Raw genomic sequence first — 20,250 nt, 5'->3', positions numbered from 1 at the left:
CTAGATCACTTTCTAACACCGCACACAAAGATAAACTCAAAATGGATTAAAGATCTAAATGTAAGACCAGAAACTATAAAACTCTTAGAGGAGAACATATGCAGTGATTTTGGAGCCAAAAAATAAAATAAAATCAGCCACTGTTTCCACTGTTTCCCCATCTATTTGCCATGAAGTGATGGGACTGGATGCCATGATCTTCGTTTTCTGAATGTTGAGCTTTAAGCCAACTTTTTCACTCTCATGTTTCACTTTCATCAAGAGGCTCTTTAGTTCTTCTTCACTTTCTGCCATAAGGGTGGTGTCATTTGCATATCTGAGGTTATTGATATTTCTCCTGGCAATCTTGATTCCAGCTTGATGTGGTATAAATATATATATATGAATATTCCTCAGCCATAAAAAAGAATAAAATAATGCCCTCTGTAGCAATATTGATGAGCCTAGAGATTATCATACTAAGCAAAGTCAGACAGAGAAAGACAAACACCGTATGATGTCATTTATGTTGTGGAATCCAAAAATGATATAAATGAACTTATTTTCAAAATAAAAACACTCACAGACTTAGAAAACAAATTTATGGTTACCAAAGGGGAAGAGGGTGAGGGATAAATTAGAAGTTTGTGATTAGCAGATATAAACTACTATATACAAAACAGATAAACAACAAGGTCTTACTGTATAGTACAGGGAACTATGTTCAATATCTCATAACAAACTGTAATGGAAAAGAAACTGAAAAAGTTTATATAAGTATACATATATACACATACATACACATATATATATGAATCACTTTGCTATACACCAGAAACTAACATAAAGTTGTAAATCAACTATACTTTCATAAAAATTGCTTCATATTTGTACTGCATTTACTGTGCACCTATTCATTTCCTTTACAGCACTTGACGTGGTGGTGACACCCAGGAGGCATTCTACAAACGCTGATGAGTTATTTTCTAAGTCAGGTGGAAAGCTGGATATCTCTCACATTACAGGAATATAAATGATAGTATATTTTCAAGCCTACTCATAAGTTACGACTGAATCTTAACGGTAGCAGCAACAAAGCTCCTGCTCATAGAAATCCCACAGGGCTGCCAGATGTCAGGTTTTTGACTGAAGACAGACTCCTGGCTCACCAGTCCTTTCAGCAGCTCTGAAGAGAAACACAAGGGTCTCCATTTTTGGAGAAGTCAGTGCCATGTCCTGGGCCTGGCTGCCTGACGATGCTGGTACCAGAATCAGAATCTTGCCTCCCATGGCTCCACCCTGGTCCGCCAGTTCTCCTCCATTTGGACACCCCTAGAGATGGACCAATACCCTCAGCTACAGCCTGGGTCCCCAGACCTGAGCAGGCCCTCTCCACGACAATTGATTTTTTTTTTCTTACTTTGTCTTCTAAGCTATTTGTTTAAGGAAAATTAAGAGATGCCAGAGGAGGATTCTACAAAATAAAAACTGGCATGTTTTAAATATATAATCTTGGGTTCTAGACACAGCCTCCTTTGGAGGTGACAGCACAAGTCCTCCTCACAAGGCCCAGGTCAGCAGTTTCTTGTCATGCCCATGAGTGAGAACCCCAAATTCCGCAAGCCCCCCAAGCCAGAAGCCACAACCTGGACCCACCAGAGAATCCTGACAAAGACAGGGCCTCAAGTCAGACCATGGAAAGGACTGAATCCCAAACCCTGGAGGAGAGTCAAAGAAAAGCAGGGCTACACCTAGGACCCCAAGGCTAAGCTGTCCCTGAGTCCCACCATTTGGATATCTGCAGTGGGTACAAACCACCATGCTGACCTCAAATTGCCTGGCCTGAGCTGTTTTTTCATTCTGGGAGGCTATCTCAATGGACACACTTTTCTTCAAGATTTCACTACCTTCCATGAAAAAAAAAAAATCTACACCAAATTGCATCAGTGACTCACCCAGCCTTGGCAGTTGCTAGCCAGGCAGCTTTGCGAGCTCCTTTTCAGAGTCCATAATGGGCTGGTAATTGTTTTTACGGCTTTCTGATGAAGTGCAAAGCACTGCATGGCACTCTGCACTGCTCCCTCCTGGTGGCCTTGGAGACCTCGGAGCCAGAGCCTGGTGAAGGGGATAGGACCTGGTCTGCCCATCCTCAACCACCCGCTTCACCCTCACCAGCTCCAGCACCCAAGCCCCTTGTCCAGGCACTCTAATGAGCGGCCAGAGGGCCAGAGCATGACATCATGGGGCAGCTTTCTAAGGTACCCTGAGCCAAACAAGTCATTTTTTAAAATCCCCAGGATACTAAGTCAACTGACAATGTTACAGTTATATGTGTGGGGAGTTTACCATCATTAGTATAGTTGCTGAAATCAGCCCTGAATATTCATTGGAAGGACAAATGCTGAAGCTGAAGTTCCAATATTTTGGCCACCTGATGCAAAGAGCCAACTCATTGGAAAAGACCCTGATGCTGGGAAAGATTGAAGGCAAAAGAAGAAGGCAGCAAACTCCAGGAGACGGTAAAGGAGAGGGAAGCCTGGCATGCTGCAGTCCATGGGGTCACAAAGAGTGGGACACAACTGAGCGACTGAACAACAGAAGAGCTGTTGTAAATAAACATATTGATTGTATTTTTAGGTACCACTGAAACAGCTCATCTATTTGAGCATTTTGTAAATGTCAACTTGGAATTTTTTTTACCACTTTCACAGTGTTCAGAGCATAATTTTTCAACCCTAAAATTATGATACAAAGTAACTAGCACTCAGTGTTTTTATTCCTTTTCATACACTTGTCTTATTTGATTTCTGAGAAGCATTATCCTCCATTTCAGCAGTCCTTTAGGGAGAACATAATCTTGGAACACAAAGGATCGGGGAGAGAGGCTGCCTCCACTAACACAAAACCCACTTCATTTCAGTGAAGATGAGAGTTGTTCAGTAAACATGTTATTCAATGCTTTCCACTGGAACATTCCAAAATGTATCAAAAGCAGGATAACTGAAAAGAAGAGAACCACAAAAATGATCCAAATGTCACTAGCTAAACAGAAACCAGGGACTCAGAATGGCCCTTCAGGTCTTGGGGTCACCAGATCCTCTGTGTAATACCAAAGAGAATGTTAACAAAACTTACCGACGGATAGTTTCAAATCTGTCTGCCAATCAGCAAAGGGCAGCAAGTAAAACATACTGTAAATACATTCATTCCAGTTCAGTCACTCAGTTGTGTCCAACTGTTAAGAGACCCCATGGACTGCAGCACGCCACCTCCCCCTGTCCATCACCAACTCGCGGAGTTTGCTCAAACTCATGTCCATTGAGTCAGTGATGCCATCCAACCATCTCATCCTCTGTCGACCCCTTCTCCTCCTGCCTTTAATCTTTCCCAGCATGAGGGTCTTTTCCAGTAAGTCAGCTCTTCGCATGAGGTGGCCAAAATATTGGAGTTTCAGCTTCAGCCATCAGTCCTTCCAATGAATATTCAGGACCAATTTCCTTAAGGATGGAGTGGTTGGATCTCCTTGCAGTCCAAGGGACTCTCAAGAGTCTTCTCCAAAACCACACTTCAAAAGCATCAATTCTTCAGCACTCAGCTTTCTTTATGGTCCAACTCTCACATCCATACATGACTACCAGAAAAACCATAGCTTTGACTAGACAGACCTTTGTTGTCGAAGTGATGTCTCTGCTTTTTATTATGCTGTCTAGGTTGGTCACAGCTTTTCTTCCAAGGAGCAAGTGTCTTTTAATTTCATGGCTACAGTCACCATCTGCAGTGATTTTGGAGCCCAGAAAAATAAAGTCTCCATTTCCATTGTTTGCCCATCTATTTGCCATGAAGTGATGGAACTGGATGCCATGACCTTTGTTTCTTGAATGTTGAGTTTTAAGCCAACGTTTTCACTCTCCCCTTTAATTTCATCAAGAGGCTCTTTAGTTCCTCTTCATTTTCTGCCATAAAGGTGGTGTCATCTGCATATCTGAGGTTATTGATATTTCTCCCAGCAATTTTGATTCCAGCTTGTGCTTTATCCAGCCTGGCATTTTGCATGATGTACTCTACATAGAAGTTAAATAAGCAAAGTGACAATATTCAGCCTTTACGTTCTCCTTTCCTAATTTTGAACCAATTCTAATTGTTGCTTCCTTACCAGATTAGCTGGGAATTAGCTGCATTCATATTTAAATAAGAGTTCTATAGCTTATTGTTGCAGTTAACCATCTCATACAATCCTGAGATTCAGTTCTGGATAAGGTCCTTCAAGAAATGGAGAGAAGACATGGATTTCATACAAGTCACTTCTACCTATGAATAAATCAGACACTTTACAGGTAATTTCCTTTAAGAACTACTGGATAATCACATTTCAATTGTGCTCTAACAAGCTGTAAAGCAACAAAATACAAACTTTGTCACAACAACAATGATATTCACCATTTGCCCCAAGTAACACATGCCAGGAACTATGCTTGGATCTATACAGACACCATCTCCACGAATATTTACATCAGTACCAGCAGGGAGGCATCAGGACCCCCTTGTCCTCACTGTCATATAAAAGCAGACAAACCTAAAAGGGTTGAGTAACTTGCTCATGGACACAAAGATTTGGGGCTGCATTTAAACCCCAATTTGTCTGATTCTAAAGCACATACCTATTCTTTGAGCCCATAAATCAATACCCAATATAAACTGTTTCTAAAATGTGGATCCAGCACCAATGAAATATTTATTTAATCCTCATAACAATGCTTTAAAGAAGTATTATTAATATCCCTTCTTGATAAATGAAGACACTGAGGCTCAGAGAGGTGAGGTTACTTGCCAAAGTCACATAGCTCCTCAGGGCAGGTCTGGTTCTAGACTCTGTGTTCTCTCGATGGGCTCAGCAGATGCCTGCTGCTGCTGCTGCTGCTGCTGCTGCTAAGTCGCTTCAGTCATGTCCGACTCTGTGCGACCCCATAGATGCAGCCCACCAGGCTCCCCCGTCCCTGGGATTCTCCAGGCAAGCACACTGGAGTGGGTTGCCATTTCCTTCGCCAATGCATGAAAGTGAAAAGTGAAAGTGAAGTCGCTCAGTCGTGTCCGACTCTTAACGACCCCATGGACTGCAGCCCACCAGGCTCCTCCATCCATGGGATTTTCCAGGCAAGAGTACTGGAGTCGGGTGCCATTGCCTTCTCCCAGGAGATGCCTGGAGCATGGTAATCACTGATAAAGGCCAGCCAATGCAAATACAGGCCCTGGAGTCAGGAAGACCCACATGAGTATCTCAGCTCTGTCACATACTCCCCTCGAGACCTCAGCCAAGCAAGCAGACCACAAGTGCCTCAGTCTTCTCCTCTGTTAAGTGGGAGTAGTAATCCCCTCCCCTCAGAGGTTGTTGTGAGGACTAAAGTAGATAGTACTTTGCTCAGTGTCTGGTGGGATGGAAATGCAGTGGAAATTTCCCTTTCTGCTTGTATAAAAGGAAAACTTCATAAAAAGTAACACAACAGGACTTTTCCAGCTAACAGCTAACAGATACGGATGTGAATCAGCTCTGCGGTTCAGTTCTCTGTCCCTGGGTGAGCAAGCAAACCTCTCTGAATCTCACTTTCTTCTTCTGTAAAGATAATGAATGTGTCAGAAAGATAAATGAAATAACCTGTGTTAAGCACCCTGCACGGAGCAGGTGCTCAATACAGCAGCTGACGGGGCCTGGGGATGACTCACATGCAGCGTCCACCCCCAAAATGCCCCAGGCGAAGCCAGTGTTGGTCCTCCTCCCCTAGACTAAGGCGCGTGGCAGGGAGAGCAGTGTGATTCATAATGACTCTGACTCTGCTTTCAGACAAAATCTTCAGACCTAAATCCCTGCGCTCCTTCCATCCGTCCATCATCCATCCCTAGGCGACATCCAGGGCACACATTGCACCACCCAGGAAGGATCCTTCCAAAGAAGAGGCAACAGTGGGGCTAGAAGGCTCTCAAGTCATCATATGTTGCCTACACAGGTCAACCACCAGGCCTTGGCCATCCCTGCTTGGAACAATCAGAATCAGCATCTCCACTGGGGCACATTCCATCACCAGACCCAGGAAGATCCACAATCACCCTTCATGATGCTTCACCATCTTCTTCATGAGTTTTTCAGTGGTCATCAACTGGTTACATTGGGGCCAAGAGCATCTCATCCCCTTCCCCAAAAGAAGTGTCCCAGGCTCTGTTCCGAAGAGCAGTCTTCTGTCAGGGTGTTGACGCAAATCACCACCATCTTACCTGCAACCTCAGGATGCAGATTTAAAGGTCACAGCTCCATGGGGGACCCAGAACTACCCAGGGTGGGGGCAGACAGTGGCCCCCAGACCCCACTCACATTGCTCTGCCTGGCAACCAGGCCACGAGCAACCAGAGGCTATGCACTTCCAGCTTTACACGAGACCTCCAGAACTGAGTCCTCCTGGAAACACTCTTTAAAGGACACTCCACCCACTTGCACAGCTTTGTTACTTTCTACTTCCTTCCACATTCTGTTTACTGCCTTTTATTCTTCTTTCTGGAAAAAACCTAAGAAATTCAATTCTGAAAGTAAATGAATTAAACTTAAATACATGTCAGTTCTATAATCTTTTCAGTGGTTCTTTTGAGTTCCTGGACCCAATTCCAGTGTGTGTGTGTGTGTGTGTGTGTGTGTGTGCGTGTGCGTGTGCGTGTGTGTCTGTGTCTGTGTTTGTCTAGGCTTCCCCACACCAACAAGCCATCCTCAGACCACCAGCTGAGTGTCCAGCCATTCATCTCGATGCTGACACTATCTAGACTGTGCAATAGCTGTCCCATAAGTCATCCCACAAGAATGCCCCCACCCGACTTCAGAAGCCAATCCCAAGTTGTTACCCATGCTTCTGATCAACCGGCAACAGATCAGAGGTTCCAATGAACCTCTCCTTGGGCTTGATTAACCTGTTAGAGCAGTTCACAGAACTTAAGAGAAACATTTCGCTCACTAGGTCACCAGTTCATTATAGAAGGATGTAAATCAGGAACAGCCACGTGGAAGAAATACAGCAGGCAAAGTCAAGGGCAAGAGCGAGGATCTTCCATGCCCTCTCCAGATGCCACTCTCCCTGAATCCCTGTGTGTTCACCAACCCAGAAGTTCTCTGAAACCTATACTTTAGGGGTTTTTAATAGAGGCTTCATTACAGGGTCATAACGGATTAAATCATTGGCCATTGGTGATTCATCCAACCTCTATCTAGCCCCTCTCATCTCCCTGAAGGTCAGGGGGTAAATTGGAAAGTTCCAAACCTCTAATAACATGGTGGGGATTCCCTGGTGGCTCAGACAGTAAAGAATCCCCCTGCAATGCAGGAGACCCGGGTTCAGTCAAGTTGGAACCCTGATCTCCAGGGTTGGGGAGATCCCTGGAGAAGGGAATAGCTATCCAATCCAGTATTCTTGCCTGGAGAACTCCATGGACAGAGGCTCCTGGCAGGTTATAGTTTATGGGGTTGCAAAGAGTTGGACCTGACTAAGCAATGGCACCCCACTCCAGTACTCTTGCCTCCCATGGACGGAGGAGCCTGGTAGGCTGCAGTCCATGGGGCCGCTAGAAGTCAGACACGACTGAGCGACTTCACTTTCACTTTTCACTTTCATGCACTGGAGAAGGAAATGGCAACCCACTCCAGTATTCTTGCCTGGAGAATCCCAGGGACGGGGGAGGCTGGTGGGCGGCTGTCTATGGGGTCGCACAGAGTCGGACACGACGGAAGCGGCTTAGCAGCAGCAGCAGCAGCAGCTGACACACACACAATCACGTGGTTGGCCCCTGTGGCAACCAGCCCCCATCCCTAGGTGGAGCACAAAAGTCATCATGGCAATATAAGAAAAAATATCTCTGTTGCTCTTACCATTTAGGAAATTCCAAGGGTTTTAGGAGTTCTGTGCCAGAAACAGGATGAAGACCAAATACACATTCTTAATAGAAACCACAATATCACAAGAGGCTTTATTTACTCAACAAATAAGGTGAGGTCTGCTTTATTTTGTAGGCTGGATACAAAACAGTCCACCTTCAAGGAGCTAGCTTCAACAGCTAGCGGCTACCTGGCATGGAACCCCTACGTTATAGATCTCCTCAGATATGAACCAAATCTCCAAGCCAGGAGCAGGAGGACTCAACACCTTCCCGCCTAGAACCCTGCTGTTCCTTCTGGATAGCTCCTAAAGCCAAAGGCAATCGTTCCCAGGGACTTCCTAACTCGAAGCCCAAAATGAAGGGCCACATGTCCAGTGGTCAGGATGGAGCCAGGAAGGGACCCAGAAGCTCCAGTTCCACCTAAAGGAGTTGGCAGCTCAACCCAGAAGAAAGGATCGTAACTGCATTACTAAACACGGTCAGCTCTTGAAGGGTGAAATCCATTTATCTCGGCTGTTTCCTTTCCCCTAAGGCAATCTGTGAACCACACTTGGGGGAACCCAGCTGGAAGACCATCTTCTGAAGCCTGGCAAAACTTCGTTTGGGAAAAATGTTCCATTAGATGTTTCAGCAGCACTTCTCAGACTCTTTAAACCAGAAGGGTTGCATCAGTCTGCAGTCACATGTGAAGACGAGCTAAAGACTATATTGTTGTCGTCGTTGTTTAGTCGCTCAGTTGTGTCTGACTCTTTATGACCCCATGGACTGTAACCTGCCAGGCTCCTCTGGCCCTGGGATTCTCCAGACAAGAATACTGGAGCGGGTTGCCATTTCCTTCTCCAGGGGATCTTCCCAACCCAGGGGATAGAACCTGGGTCTCCTACACTGGCAGGTGGATTCTTTACCACTGAGCCACCAGGGAAGCCTGGAGGTTACATAAAATAGCCTAAAAAGAGAAGTATCAGGCCAGGGCAAAGACCCCCAGGCAGGGAATAGTCCATCCCAGGCACGTGGTCTTGAGAAAATGTCCACTTTCCTCAGCCCCTCCCAAGGCTCAGGAGGGGTAGAGAGGGTCTGTGAAACATGGGTGAGAAGAGAAACACTGCAAAAGTGTCATTCAGTGAACACGGTTCACATGGCCTTTTTTAAATGGCCAAGGTAAATAAGTTCCAAAGAACTGATGAAAACTGTGGTGCTGGAGAAGACCCCTGACAATCCCATGGACTGCAAGGAGATCAAACCAGTCAATATTAAGGGAAATACAACCCTGAATAGTCAATGGAAGGAATGATGCTACAGTTGAAGCTCCAGTATTCTGGTCATCTGATCCAAACAGCCAACTCACTGGAAAAGTCCCTGATGCTGGGAAAGATTGAGGGCAGAAAGAAAAGAGGGCATCAGAGGATGAGATGACTGGATGGCATCGCCAATGCAATGGACATGAACTTGGGCAAACTTCAGGAGATGGTAACAGACAGGAAGAGGCCTGGCATGCTGCAGTCCACAGAATCACAAAGAGTCGGACATGACTGGGTGATCGAACAACAAACAAGCTCCAATTTAGTAGAGTTCTTCTCAAACTAATCTTCTTTGTAACATTTTACAACTTTTGAAATACTTGTAGCTACATTATCTAACTTTAAGATTGTTATTAGGATCACCACTGAATCCGAAGTGGAGCCTTTTTTAAAGACTAGGAAGAGCCTGAAGTGTTGAATGCACACCTAGCATCACACCTCTGCCCACAAAGACCGTCCCAGGTTCTTGCAAAGTGGACTCCCTTCCTGCCCACACCATCACAGTCCAGTTACTAGGGTACAGACAAAGCATGTCACCTCTGGGTGTAATTAACAACAGAAGCTGTTCTTTTCAGTGATGATAACAAGATTTTAATTATATGAGCTTTTTTCATTTTCTCCTCTGCTCAGTTCAATTCAGTCACTCAGTCATGTCTGACTCTTTGCAACTCAGGGTTCCCTGTCCATCACCAACTCCTGGTACTTGCTCAAACTCATGTGCATCAAATTGGTGATGTCATCCAACCATCTTATCCTCTGTTATCCCCTTCTCCTCCTGCCTTTAATCTTTCCCAGCACCAGGGTCTTTTCCAGTGAATCAGTTCTTTCCATCAGGTGGCCAAAGTATTGGAGTTTCAGCTTCAGCATCAGTCCTTCCAATGAATATTTAGGACTGATTTCTTTTAGGATTGACTGGTTGGGTCTCCTTGCAGTCCAAGGGACTCTCAAAGAGTCTTCTCCAACACCACAGTTCAAAAGCATCAGTTCTTTGGCACTCAGCTTTCTTTATGATCCAACTCTTACATCCATACATTACTACTGGAAGAAACCATAGCTTGTACTAGACAGACCTTTGTCAGCAAAGTAACATCTTTGCTTTTTAATATGCTGTATAGGTTTGTCACAGCTTTTTTTCCCCAAGGAGCAAGCTATTCTGTCGCTATTACTCCACTATATAAACTTGAGACCAACAGCACTTATAACAGTCCCCCCAGCCTCTTTTTTTTCCCTTCAAATTAAAGCTTAAATATTTTTAGGTTTAAAATATTTTAAATATTTTAAAGGCTACATATTTTGCTGAACTACTAATGTTTTGCAAGTGCTTCCTTTTACAAGTTAAAATACCTCCCATTTGGTATTTCTAACACAACAGAAATCAGTAAAATGCCCAAAGAATCCCCTTCCCTAGAAATCTGTTGTCTTCAAGTCTCTCAGCAAGACCTGAAAAGTACACAAGTGTTCACCCAATCCTTAGAGAATCCCCATGCAGCAGGACCTTTGCAAGCCAACCATCCTTTTCAGCTCCTAAGTCCTTTGGATATCAACGTCTCTAGAAACTGGAGACAAAGCATTTGTTTTCTGACATAAAGTCTTATTGATCCATGATTAAAATGAGGTTGTCTCTTCATGGGGACAGACACTGGTGCAGAGATACAGAAACTAGAGCTTGCATTACACTCCACCATCAGGTCAAACCTGGGAGTAGAAAGCATTTATAGAAAGACCAGTCTTGAAGAAATCAAAAGCACAGCGATTTCCTTACCAGGAGTTGTTTTCTGGGTAGAAGCAAGGTTCTACTGGACAGCAACTTTGGAGTCTAACTGCCAGCATGTGGTTTGAACTTGTCTTGTAACATCTGCTACAGGTGTCTCCACCAATACGACTACATTCTTCAGTGTCAATTTTTTGTTGCCACTGGCTAGAATTTCACTGTACTGTGCTTAGTACAACTGCAAGGAGATCCAACCAGTCCATTCTGAAGGAGATCAGCCCTGGGATTTCTTTGGAGGGAATGATGCTGAAGCTGAAACTCCAGTACTTTGGCCAGCTCATGCGAAGAATTGACTCATTGGAAAAGACTGATCCTGGGAGGGAATGGGGGCAGGAGGAGAAGGGAACGACAGAGGATGAGATGGCTGGATGGCATCACTGACTCGATGGATGTGAGTCTGAGTGAACTCCGGGAGTTGGTGATGGACAGGGAGGCCTGGAGTGCTGCAATTCATGGGGTTGCAAAGAGTTGGACACGACTGGGCGACTCAACTGAACTGAACTGAACTGTGCTTAGTCACTCAGTCATGTCCAACTCTTTTGTGACCCCATGGTCTGCAGCCTGCTGGGCTCCTCTCTGTCCATGGGGATTCTCTAGGCAAGAATACTGGAGTGGGTTGCCATGCCCTCCTCCAGGGGATCTTTCCAACCCAGGGACTGAACCCAGGACTCCCGCATTCCAGGCGGATTCTTTCCTCTGAACCACCAGGGAAGAATTTCACTAGAACAATGCAAACACAAGGTAACGGTTACAAGGCAATATTCAAATTCCATGATCCAACATCCAGAGATCCTTAGAGAGGAGAGGTAACACAGTCCTACAGAGGCAATGAATTAATCATTTAAAAAAGGAAAAGTCTTGGGAGGGCAGGAGAGAGCACAAAGATGAAACAGCTGCCATAAGAGACCCTGATACATCTGCTTTTCTTACCTGGGCTTCAATTCACATTTGCCCACAACCATATTTCCTCTCTGGACACCTCTTAATTTCCATAGCTGACCTGAGTTTCCAGCTGCATCTGGAAGGCTCTTGTGTTCTCTCATAGGTTTATGTCTCCTTTTCTTTATTCACCCTCACATATATGTTTACTCGTGTGTCTGAAGGTGGTAGAGCAATTCTTTAATCTCTTGTTATTTTAATTTTGGGCAACAAATCCTTGCTGATCCATCACATGAGTTGTTCCTCTAAGTCTATAGTATTTATGACAGATAAGTTGTTTGACAACCTGGTGGTATGTTTCACCTCCTTCCCATATCCCTTTTTCCTTTTAATTTTTGGGTGGGTTGGGGGGGCATATCTGTCAATCACTATGTGACCATAAGGCATCTTAGAGGCAGGCAGCACCCAGAGAGAGTGAAGAGAGTAAACAAGTCGATCTTCCCCAGCCCAGACCAAATGGCCTTCTAGACACATGGACATTTCGTGAGGTCTGTCATCTGGGAGCTGAGACAGATTAATAGGAAACAGATAAGAAGTGTTTAATCTGATTAACCCAAAGAGCTTGTCTTTACCTAGAGAGCAGAGAACTCTGGGCAAAAATGGGTCACAGACTTATTGTAAAAGGGAGGAAGTCTAAAACAAAAAACACAAAACAGTCACTGGAAGTCTCCTTCTGCAAAGGGAGAGTCAGGATTTCGAAGCCAAGCCCTCTTGCTTGCAGTAACAGGCATAAGAAAAAAGAACCTGAGCAAGGGAGGTGTTGGTGGTGGCTGCACTCACAGGTCACAGCTCCATCCCCACTCTCTGCACGGGAAGCCCAGGGCCCTCTACACTGTAGCCAGAGGGGGTTCAGACACTAGACTAGGTCTACACCTCACCAAGAGCCCCACACCACACACTCACACACCACCTCCATCACCACCAGTGAAAGCTGGCATTGAGACAGTATCCCTCCCAAGAAGGCTGCACTCAGCCTCAGGAATCTTCTCAATACTGTGCCCCAGGGAGCCACCGCCTCTCCATCTGTTGGCACATGAGCCAAATCGCTGCAGTCACTTTTGCTCTAGAAGGTTCTTCTTGAAGAAAGTCTCCACTGTCATTTAGCTCTCTGCTGTAACAGAGTAACACAAAGCACACAGTTGCACAGAACAGCTCGTGAGAGGAAAATAGTCTACAAACATTTTGGTGCTTTGTTCTGCTGATGTTTCAGTTGCTGAAAAATGACTCTTCTGCATCAGTGGATGAAACAGCCTTTCCTTACGTTGTTTTCATATCCTTGTGGGCTTCTCCGGTGGCTCAGTGGTAAAGAATTCACCTGCCAATGCAGGAGACACAGGCTTGAGCCCTGGTCTGGGAAGATCCCACAGGCCAGGGAGCAGCTAAGCCTGTGCTCCACAACTACTGAGCCTGTGCTCCAGAGCCCATGCTCTGCAACAAGAGAAGCCTCCGCTCACCACAACTAAAGAAAAAGCCCACACAACACTGAATACCCAGTACAGCCAAAATAAGCAAATAAATAAATCGGCTTTATCCTTGTGATTTGACCTTTAATGAGAGATGAAACTAAGCTCATGGAGAGCTTAATCACTTCTGCTACCTTGCCAGCTTCTGCCGACCTCACCTCTCTCTTATGGGCAGCCTTTGTCATCTCAGAGGTTTGGGGAAACACGCTCTACAAGGTCTAAAGACCCTTCACATGGGTTGTTCCTCCTGACTGCAAGCGTAAATGGCACTTTGGAATCTTCAGCCAATTTTTTATCCTTTTAACTCTAGCTGGATACTTGAAAGTGTCAGCCTTACGGGTCCCAGAGAATCAATCAACAGGGTTTACTTGCTTGATGAGAAGACAGGGTTGGCTTCAGAAAACTGAAGCACAGAGGTCTGAAATCAAACACAATGCCTCCAAAGACAGCCCATAGAAGACTTGCAGATATTAACTTCAGGATCCTAACGACTTCAAACCTTACTCTTTTTAACTCTCAGTTCCATTCCTTCCCCCACAGTTCTTCCACCCCTTTTCTCTGCATGATGAGATTTAGTCATCAGGGCTGGTTGGCCGTCTGAACATTTTTCCGGTTTCTGGCAATAGGATCACTTGCTAGGACCAGAAAAGTTGTTTTCTGTAGCTAACCTCACTAAATGCAGACTTCACATGCCTGTCATAGATTTTTTTTTTAACTTTGTTAAGTTCATCTCCACAATTTGACCACTATCTTTTTGAGGGACTAAAACTAGAAGAAGGCAAAGGCATACGGTGTTTGCTACTTTATGTTACATCAAGCGGTCATACTAAAAATGTGCAAAGTAATACAGTGGGGAGGAGTCCAGAGGTACAAACAGCATGGGGCCTCTCTATGTACCAAAAACTCATTCCAGCTTCCTGCTGTGCTATCAGCAAAGACCCCTGTCTCAGCTGCTAGCTGGGACCATCACAGCAGTGCCCCATGGCTTTCATTTCTCATGAGGTTTGCTCGGTTGCGAATCGTGAAGGCTCCACTCCACTCTCATCCCAACGGGTACAGAGTTCCAACATTAACACAGAATTCCAAAGGCATGTTACCTCCAATTCATCAACATGCAGTCCTGGATTCTAAACATTCCTATACTTAGTAAAAACAGAGGCGAAGGAGAAGAGAATTAGGGTGAAGAAAACAGGACTTTGGAGAAATTCACTTGACAGCATTTTAAGCCCATTAGCCTACAGGGATCCTGGATCCTTCCAGTCCAATCGTGCAGTGGGAAGGAAAGTTTTGGGGGGAACTGCATATGGTGCTAGACTGACAGCCACCACTGTCGTCCCATGCCTGTAATCATTCAACCATTTCTTAGATGGGGAAGAGGGGAAGTGATCTTGAAAAAGAACAGGGATTCAACTAACTGATGTGAAAAGGGTTTTTTTCTCTCTCTCATGTTTCCCTTTGCCATTTCAACTTAAGATTGTTCCAGGTTTGGTTGTCTTTTTTTAATCCCAAAGAAATCTCACCTAATCTTCCATTTGGAAAGGGAAAAACTATGTCACGGTGGCAGCTGGTACACCACACATAGGATGCGTTCATTCCTTTGTATAGACATAAACCAAAGGATAATACTTAGTATTGCGCTATTAAATCTATTTCAGATCTTGTCAATAACAGGAAACGGAAGGACAAAGAGCGTTTTGTAATACAAAGAAGAAACTTTGCCTTCTTGGGTATTGATGGTAATTCACACAGTCAAATCTTCTCATTTAATATACTCAGGCCTGAGGTAATTAACGGTGAAAAGCGATTAAAGCAGAAAGTCTTTTTAAAATGACACATACGCACCTTAAGACTCGTAACTTGCAGCCATGGTGACTGTCAGTTTCTCTGGGATGAGACACAGCTGGCTGCAGGCACACTGCTCAGGAGATGCACCTACACATCATTCAGGGCCATGACCTTTCTTTGAATAAAGGTCTAGTGGGACTCCCCACAGACTTTCTTTCATGAGCCACTCACATAATACAGTCTCTGATGCCCAATCTCGGTGTCTTTAAAGTAGAGCAAGTACTGAAGATACTTACAAAGACCAGAATCCTTCTGGATTTTTATAACACTACACCTTTTATGGTTATCACAACCCACTCACATTGACAAGAAATGCTTTTATAGTAAGGAATTTTGAATAGTTTTCAATGTACTCAAAGCAGTGACTTTGTATACTCATACTTAATCAGTTTATAAAGTGTTCACGTCCCATTTAATTACATAATTCCAATAGCAAGTACAACTGGCATAAGCAGGTTTGGGAACAAACACACTGATCCTGTCAGCACCCAGTTCTACCCTTTGAGCAGGAAGACCTAGGTGTCTGGGGAGACAGCAGGCTGGGCTGGACTGGCTGCTGGGGTTCAGTTGCCATGGGGATGAGATGTGTGTTTACATGTATCACCCAGGACTATGGAACAATACATCAGTTAATGCAGTGAGTCAGTAACATGAAAGCCAGCTAGCTAGAAAAATCCTGTATTTGAAACATTTTAAGAGTATACTGCAAATAAGTGAATTTTCTTAAAACAAGTTAGCCCATTAGGACTTTGATCTAGCCTGTTTTAATGTAAATCTGCTTTCCGGTGCCTTACTCTTCCTGGGAAATACCAATTCATATTCATGTCCCAAATTTGACTGGATATCTGCTATATTTCAACCAGTATTCAGTATTTGTTGTATTCAGCACACTGTATGCATCTGGCTTTGTTCTAGATTCAGGACAAGGGTCAGAAGGGAGTTTATCCAAAGTCATAGATCACAAGACTTTTCTACAGGTAGACATGATTTACACACAGAAAATAACTGGAAAAACTATAAAGCAGGTAATCAAGGAAGTAAATGATTAAATACAATCAAGTGCCCGCGCATATTTTAAGGTCACTCAGTGCTACCGGCAGTTGAAAAGCAGGGTCAGTGCTGAAGATCCCACAGATTTCTCTCACTTCATTTTCAACAAGATCACGAACCCTCCCAACACACTGACCCTCCAGCTCCTGAGGTTTTTGTGTCAGCTGCACAATTACTCATCAACCACAGGGTCAGACAAAGGTTGTTCCTCAAGACACTCACAGCCTCACCCACTTAACCCCAAATGAAACAGAATTACCCAGATTCCCCTCCACACCAGCTGCTCCCTCACCCCATCCCTGGGTTTCCAACAGGAAAGCAGGGAGGAGGAGGAGGGACTGGAAACGGTTGCTTCACTGCCCCCATGCACGCCACACGCCAGCTGTAGACTGGGCCTCGAAGAATGACGGATGCTCTCCTAATCAGAGGCCTGAATTAAGACCATGACACATATTAAATAAATGCAAACTGACTCAGATGTGGAAAACTTCTATGCATAAGGCGAAATTTAGGTCCTCTCTTTTTCTTTTTAGGCTACGTACTTGCCTCAACTTGGCCCAGTGCCAGGAGGAAACCTCCCCATGGAGTCTGTCTGCTTAACATAAATTACCGCTCTCATTGCCATTCAGCCCACGTGTACAGTGGAGAAACCAGCAGGTCCGGGAAAATCAATAGCTGCAGGAATAGGCGCCGGTGAGGTTTCTTACGTGACCACAGGCAGGCCATCTGAACCACAAATAATCTGCTCAACATCAACCGCTGTGCATCCACGTGTGGCCCATCCTATACTGACCTGAGATTTCTATTTCAATCGCCTGAGACCACAGGCCAGGGGGCTGCAGAGAGTCACCAGGAGGCACATGAGGGTCACTTCAGCTGGCTGGAGGTTCACCCTGGCACAGCCCCACAAAGAACCTCATCTCTCCCCACAATGACAAAAAGAATCTCATCAACAATCCATCTTACCTCCAGCTCTACTCACCAGCCAAACAGCAAAAAAAGCCAGAATGAAAGAGGTAGCTTTCAAAAACAACTGCCAGAAACTGCTTCCCTTAAAACTCTAACCATCTGTGCTAGGGGCTAACCCAAGCATAGAGAGCTTAAGAGTGAATACTGCATTTTATTCCCAGAAGTGGCATCAGTTATCACAAGTGTAATCGCCGAGGGCAGATGGCAAGCACCCCCTTTTGCAGATGGCACTCACCAATGCAGGCATGGACCCTCACAGACAGCTGTGTCCTTAGGATGATGCTGTGCTTCTTGCCCCGCCTAATGGAGACAGGAGACAAAACATTTATTGGCATCAGAGGGGCTGGCAAGGTGACCCTACCTGCTGTCAATCAACCTGATGGTTCGGACATGCCCACCTCGGGGGGCCCCAGATAAGCAGAAACTCACAGTGAATAACTATCTATCCTGAAATACTGTGATGTCACAGGACTTTACGGAAAATAAAACAATGAAGTTTGACTCTGTTAGACTGGCACAGGCATTTCACTGCCAAACCTGGTCTGCTCCACAGAGTCACATGTACTCATGCCTGACCATGTTGGGAAGTTTTTAAAATCTGTGCCCATCAAGTGAAATCCCTGGAATGTAACAGCACAAATCTGCTTGATCATTCCCATGGCTACTTTTACAGGTTTTCAGATATAGAGGAAGGACACAGTGCGGCAATCAGAAAGAACTGATTTGCTGTGTGACAATTCAAGACACATTTTTTCTCTATTGCTCCAACAGGAAGACGGGGTCCAGTAAAGACAATATGTAAGCTATTTGTCATTAGGATGTCAATTTACACCGCACCTTGTCTCACCTTTGCTTTCTTTTCACTTCATTTCTTATAGAGGAAGATATAGGATGCCCCCACCCCTTGTTCTCCTTCCACAAAGGCTCAGCCCACTCTTATAGAGGAAAACCAAAGCCCAGAGCACATAAGAGAAGATATATTGGGAGCATATGAGTTCTGTCTTCCTGGTGTAGAAAAGGCTTTGAGCTTTGGGAAAAAAAGAGGGAAGCCAGGTTAAACAGAGCCAGGAACCATCCCAGGAGCGGGTAATCAGCTCGGTGTCTCAGTAGCTGAGTTCCCTCCCCATCACTCTGCAAACCACGCTCAGCCCTCCCTCTCAGGGCTCCATGTATAACAGAGTCTCACAGTGCTTTCCTGCTTCCTGGTTTTGTGGTTGTGCTGGAAGACAAGGGCACATCAATCTTGCCAGAGCACATGATACTATAAATATGAAGTCACAGGAATTACAGCATCAGATCATATGTTTTATTCTTGAGACCAGATAAGAGGGGAAAGCATGGCTTCAAAAAAAAATTTTTTTTTAATTCTTTTAAAGGAGAAAAGAAAATCACTCATATGGTCCTACAAAAACATGGAGCAGCCTCTATCCGGCAGCTCCTCATAGGCAGAGTGTTCACTCACAGTCCCTTCAAATGCCCCAAAGTCCCTCCTTTTAGCTTTTGCTATGTGCAAGTTACCAGTCTTGAGTTTACAAATACACAACACTCGACCCATCTTCAAAGACAAGTTTGAGATTCCTATAAACACAGACTTCTTCGAAACGATCTTCTTCATGCACAAAAAATCTTTTTCTCTCTGGACAGTCCTTTAGAGGTGAGCTTTCCCATTTTGTAATTTTCTTGTTTCTAGTTATAGCCTTTTCTTTTCCACCTAGAGGACTTCCTGTAGCATTTGCTTTTATGACTTATTTTTAATTGGAGGAAAATTATTTCACAATATTGCATTGGTTTCTGCCATACATCAACATAAATCAGCCACAAGTATACATATGTCCAGGCTTCCCAGGTGGCTCAGTGGTAAAGAACCTGCCTGCAATGCAGGAGACACAGGAGATGTGGGTTCAATCCCTGGGTCAGGAAGAGGACAGAAGAACCTGGCAGGCTATGGTCCATAGGGTCACGAAGAGTCAGACACAACTGAAGTGACTTAGCACGCACAGATGCATACTTATGTCCCGCCCTCTTGAACCTCCTCCCACCTCCTACCCCATTCCACTGCTCCAGGTTATCACAAAGCATCAGATTTGAGCTCCATGCCTGGTACACCAAATTCCCATTGGCTATCTATTTTATATATGATAATGTATATGTTTCAATGCTACTATCTCAATTTGCATTTGTTTTAAAGCTGGTTTGGTGGTGTTGAGTTCTTTGAGCTTTTGCTTGTCAGTAAAGCTTTTGGTTTCTCCATCAAATCTGAAGAGAGCCTTGCTAGGTAGAGTATTCTTGTTTAGGTTTTTCCCTCTCATCATGCCACTCCCTTCTTGCTGGCAGAGTTTCTGCTGAAAAGTCAGCTGATAACCTTATGGGGATTGCCATGGATGTTACTTGTTGCTTTTAATAGTTTTCCTTAACTTTTGTCCACTTGATTACTCTGTGTCTCAGCATCTTCTTCCTTGGGTTTATCCTGCCTGAGACTCTCTGTGCTTTCTGCACTTGGGTGACTGTTTCCCTTCTGATGTCAGGAAGTTTTCAGCTATTATCTCTTCAACTATTTTCTCAGGTCCTTTCTCTTCTCCTTCTGAGACCCCTATAATGCAAATGTTGGTGCATCTGATATTGTCCCAGAGGTTTCTGAGACTGTCCTCATTTCTTTTTATTCATTATTCTGTTCTCTGACAGTGATTTCCACCGTTCTATCTTCCAGCTCACCGATTCATTCTTCTGCTTCATTTATTCTGCTTTTTATTCCTTCTAGTAAGGCAATGGCACCCCACTCTAGTACTCTTGCCTGGAAAATCCCATGGATGGAGGAGCCTGGTGGGCTTCAGTCCATGGGGTTGCTAAGAGTCAGACACGACTGAGCAATGTCACTTTCACTTATCACTTTCATACACTGGCAAAGGAAATGGCAACCCACTCCAGTGTTCTTGCCTGGAGAATCCCAGGGACGGGGGAGCCTGGTGGACTGCCATCTGTGGGGTCACACAGAGTCGGACACGACTGGAGTGACTTAGCAGCAGCAACAGTG

The 20,250-nt window shown here is 44.7% G+C and overlaps 1 protein-coding gene across 2 annotated transcripts in view; it reads right to left on the bottom strand.

Moving 5' to 3' along the window:
• The window catches only part of FHOD3 (formin homology 2 domain containing 3), a 527,184-nt gene that overhangs the window by 432,218 nt on the left and 74,716 nt on the right, over positions 1–20,250 (bottom strand). For both annotated transcript variants that reach the window (XM_040264875.1, XM_040264876.1), the window contains exon 3: positions 17,455–17,519. In XM_040264875.1, coding sequence (XP_040120809.1) covers positions 17,455–17,519 — 65 coding nt within the window. The remainder of the gene's footprint in view (positions 1–17,454; positions 17,520–20,250) is intronic.

This window comes from Oryx dammah, unplaced genomic scaffold, assembly GCF_014754425.2.
Source record: "Oryx dammah isolate SB20612 unplaced genomic scaffold, SCBI_Odam_1.1 HiC_scaffold_22, whole genome shotgun sequence".
Taxonomy (NCBI): domain Eukaryota; kingdom Metazoa; phylum Chordata; class Mammalia; order Artiodactyla; family Bovidae; genus Oryx; species Oryx dammah.
Note: the sequence above shows the minus strand (reverse complement) of the source record. Positions and strands in the feature narration are given on the sequence as shown.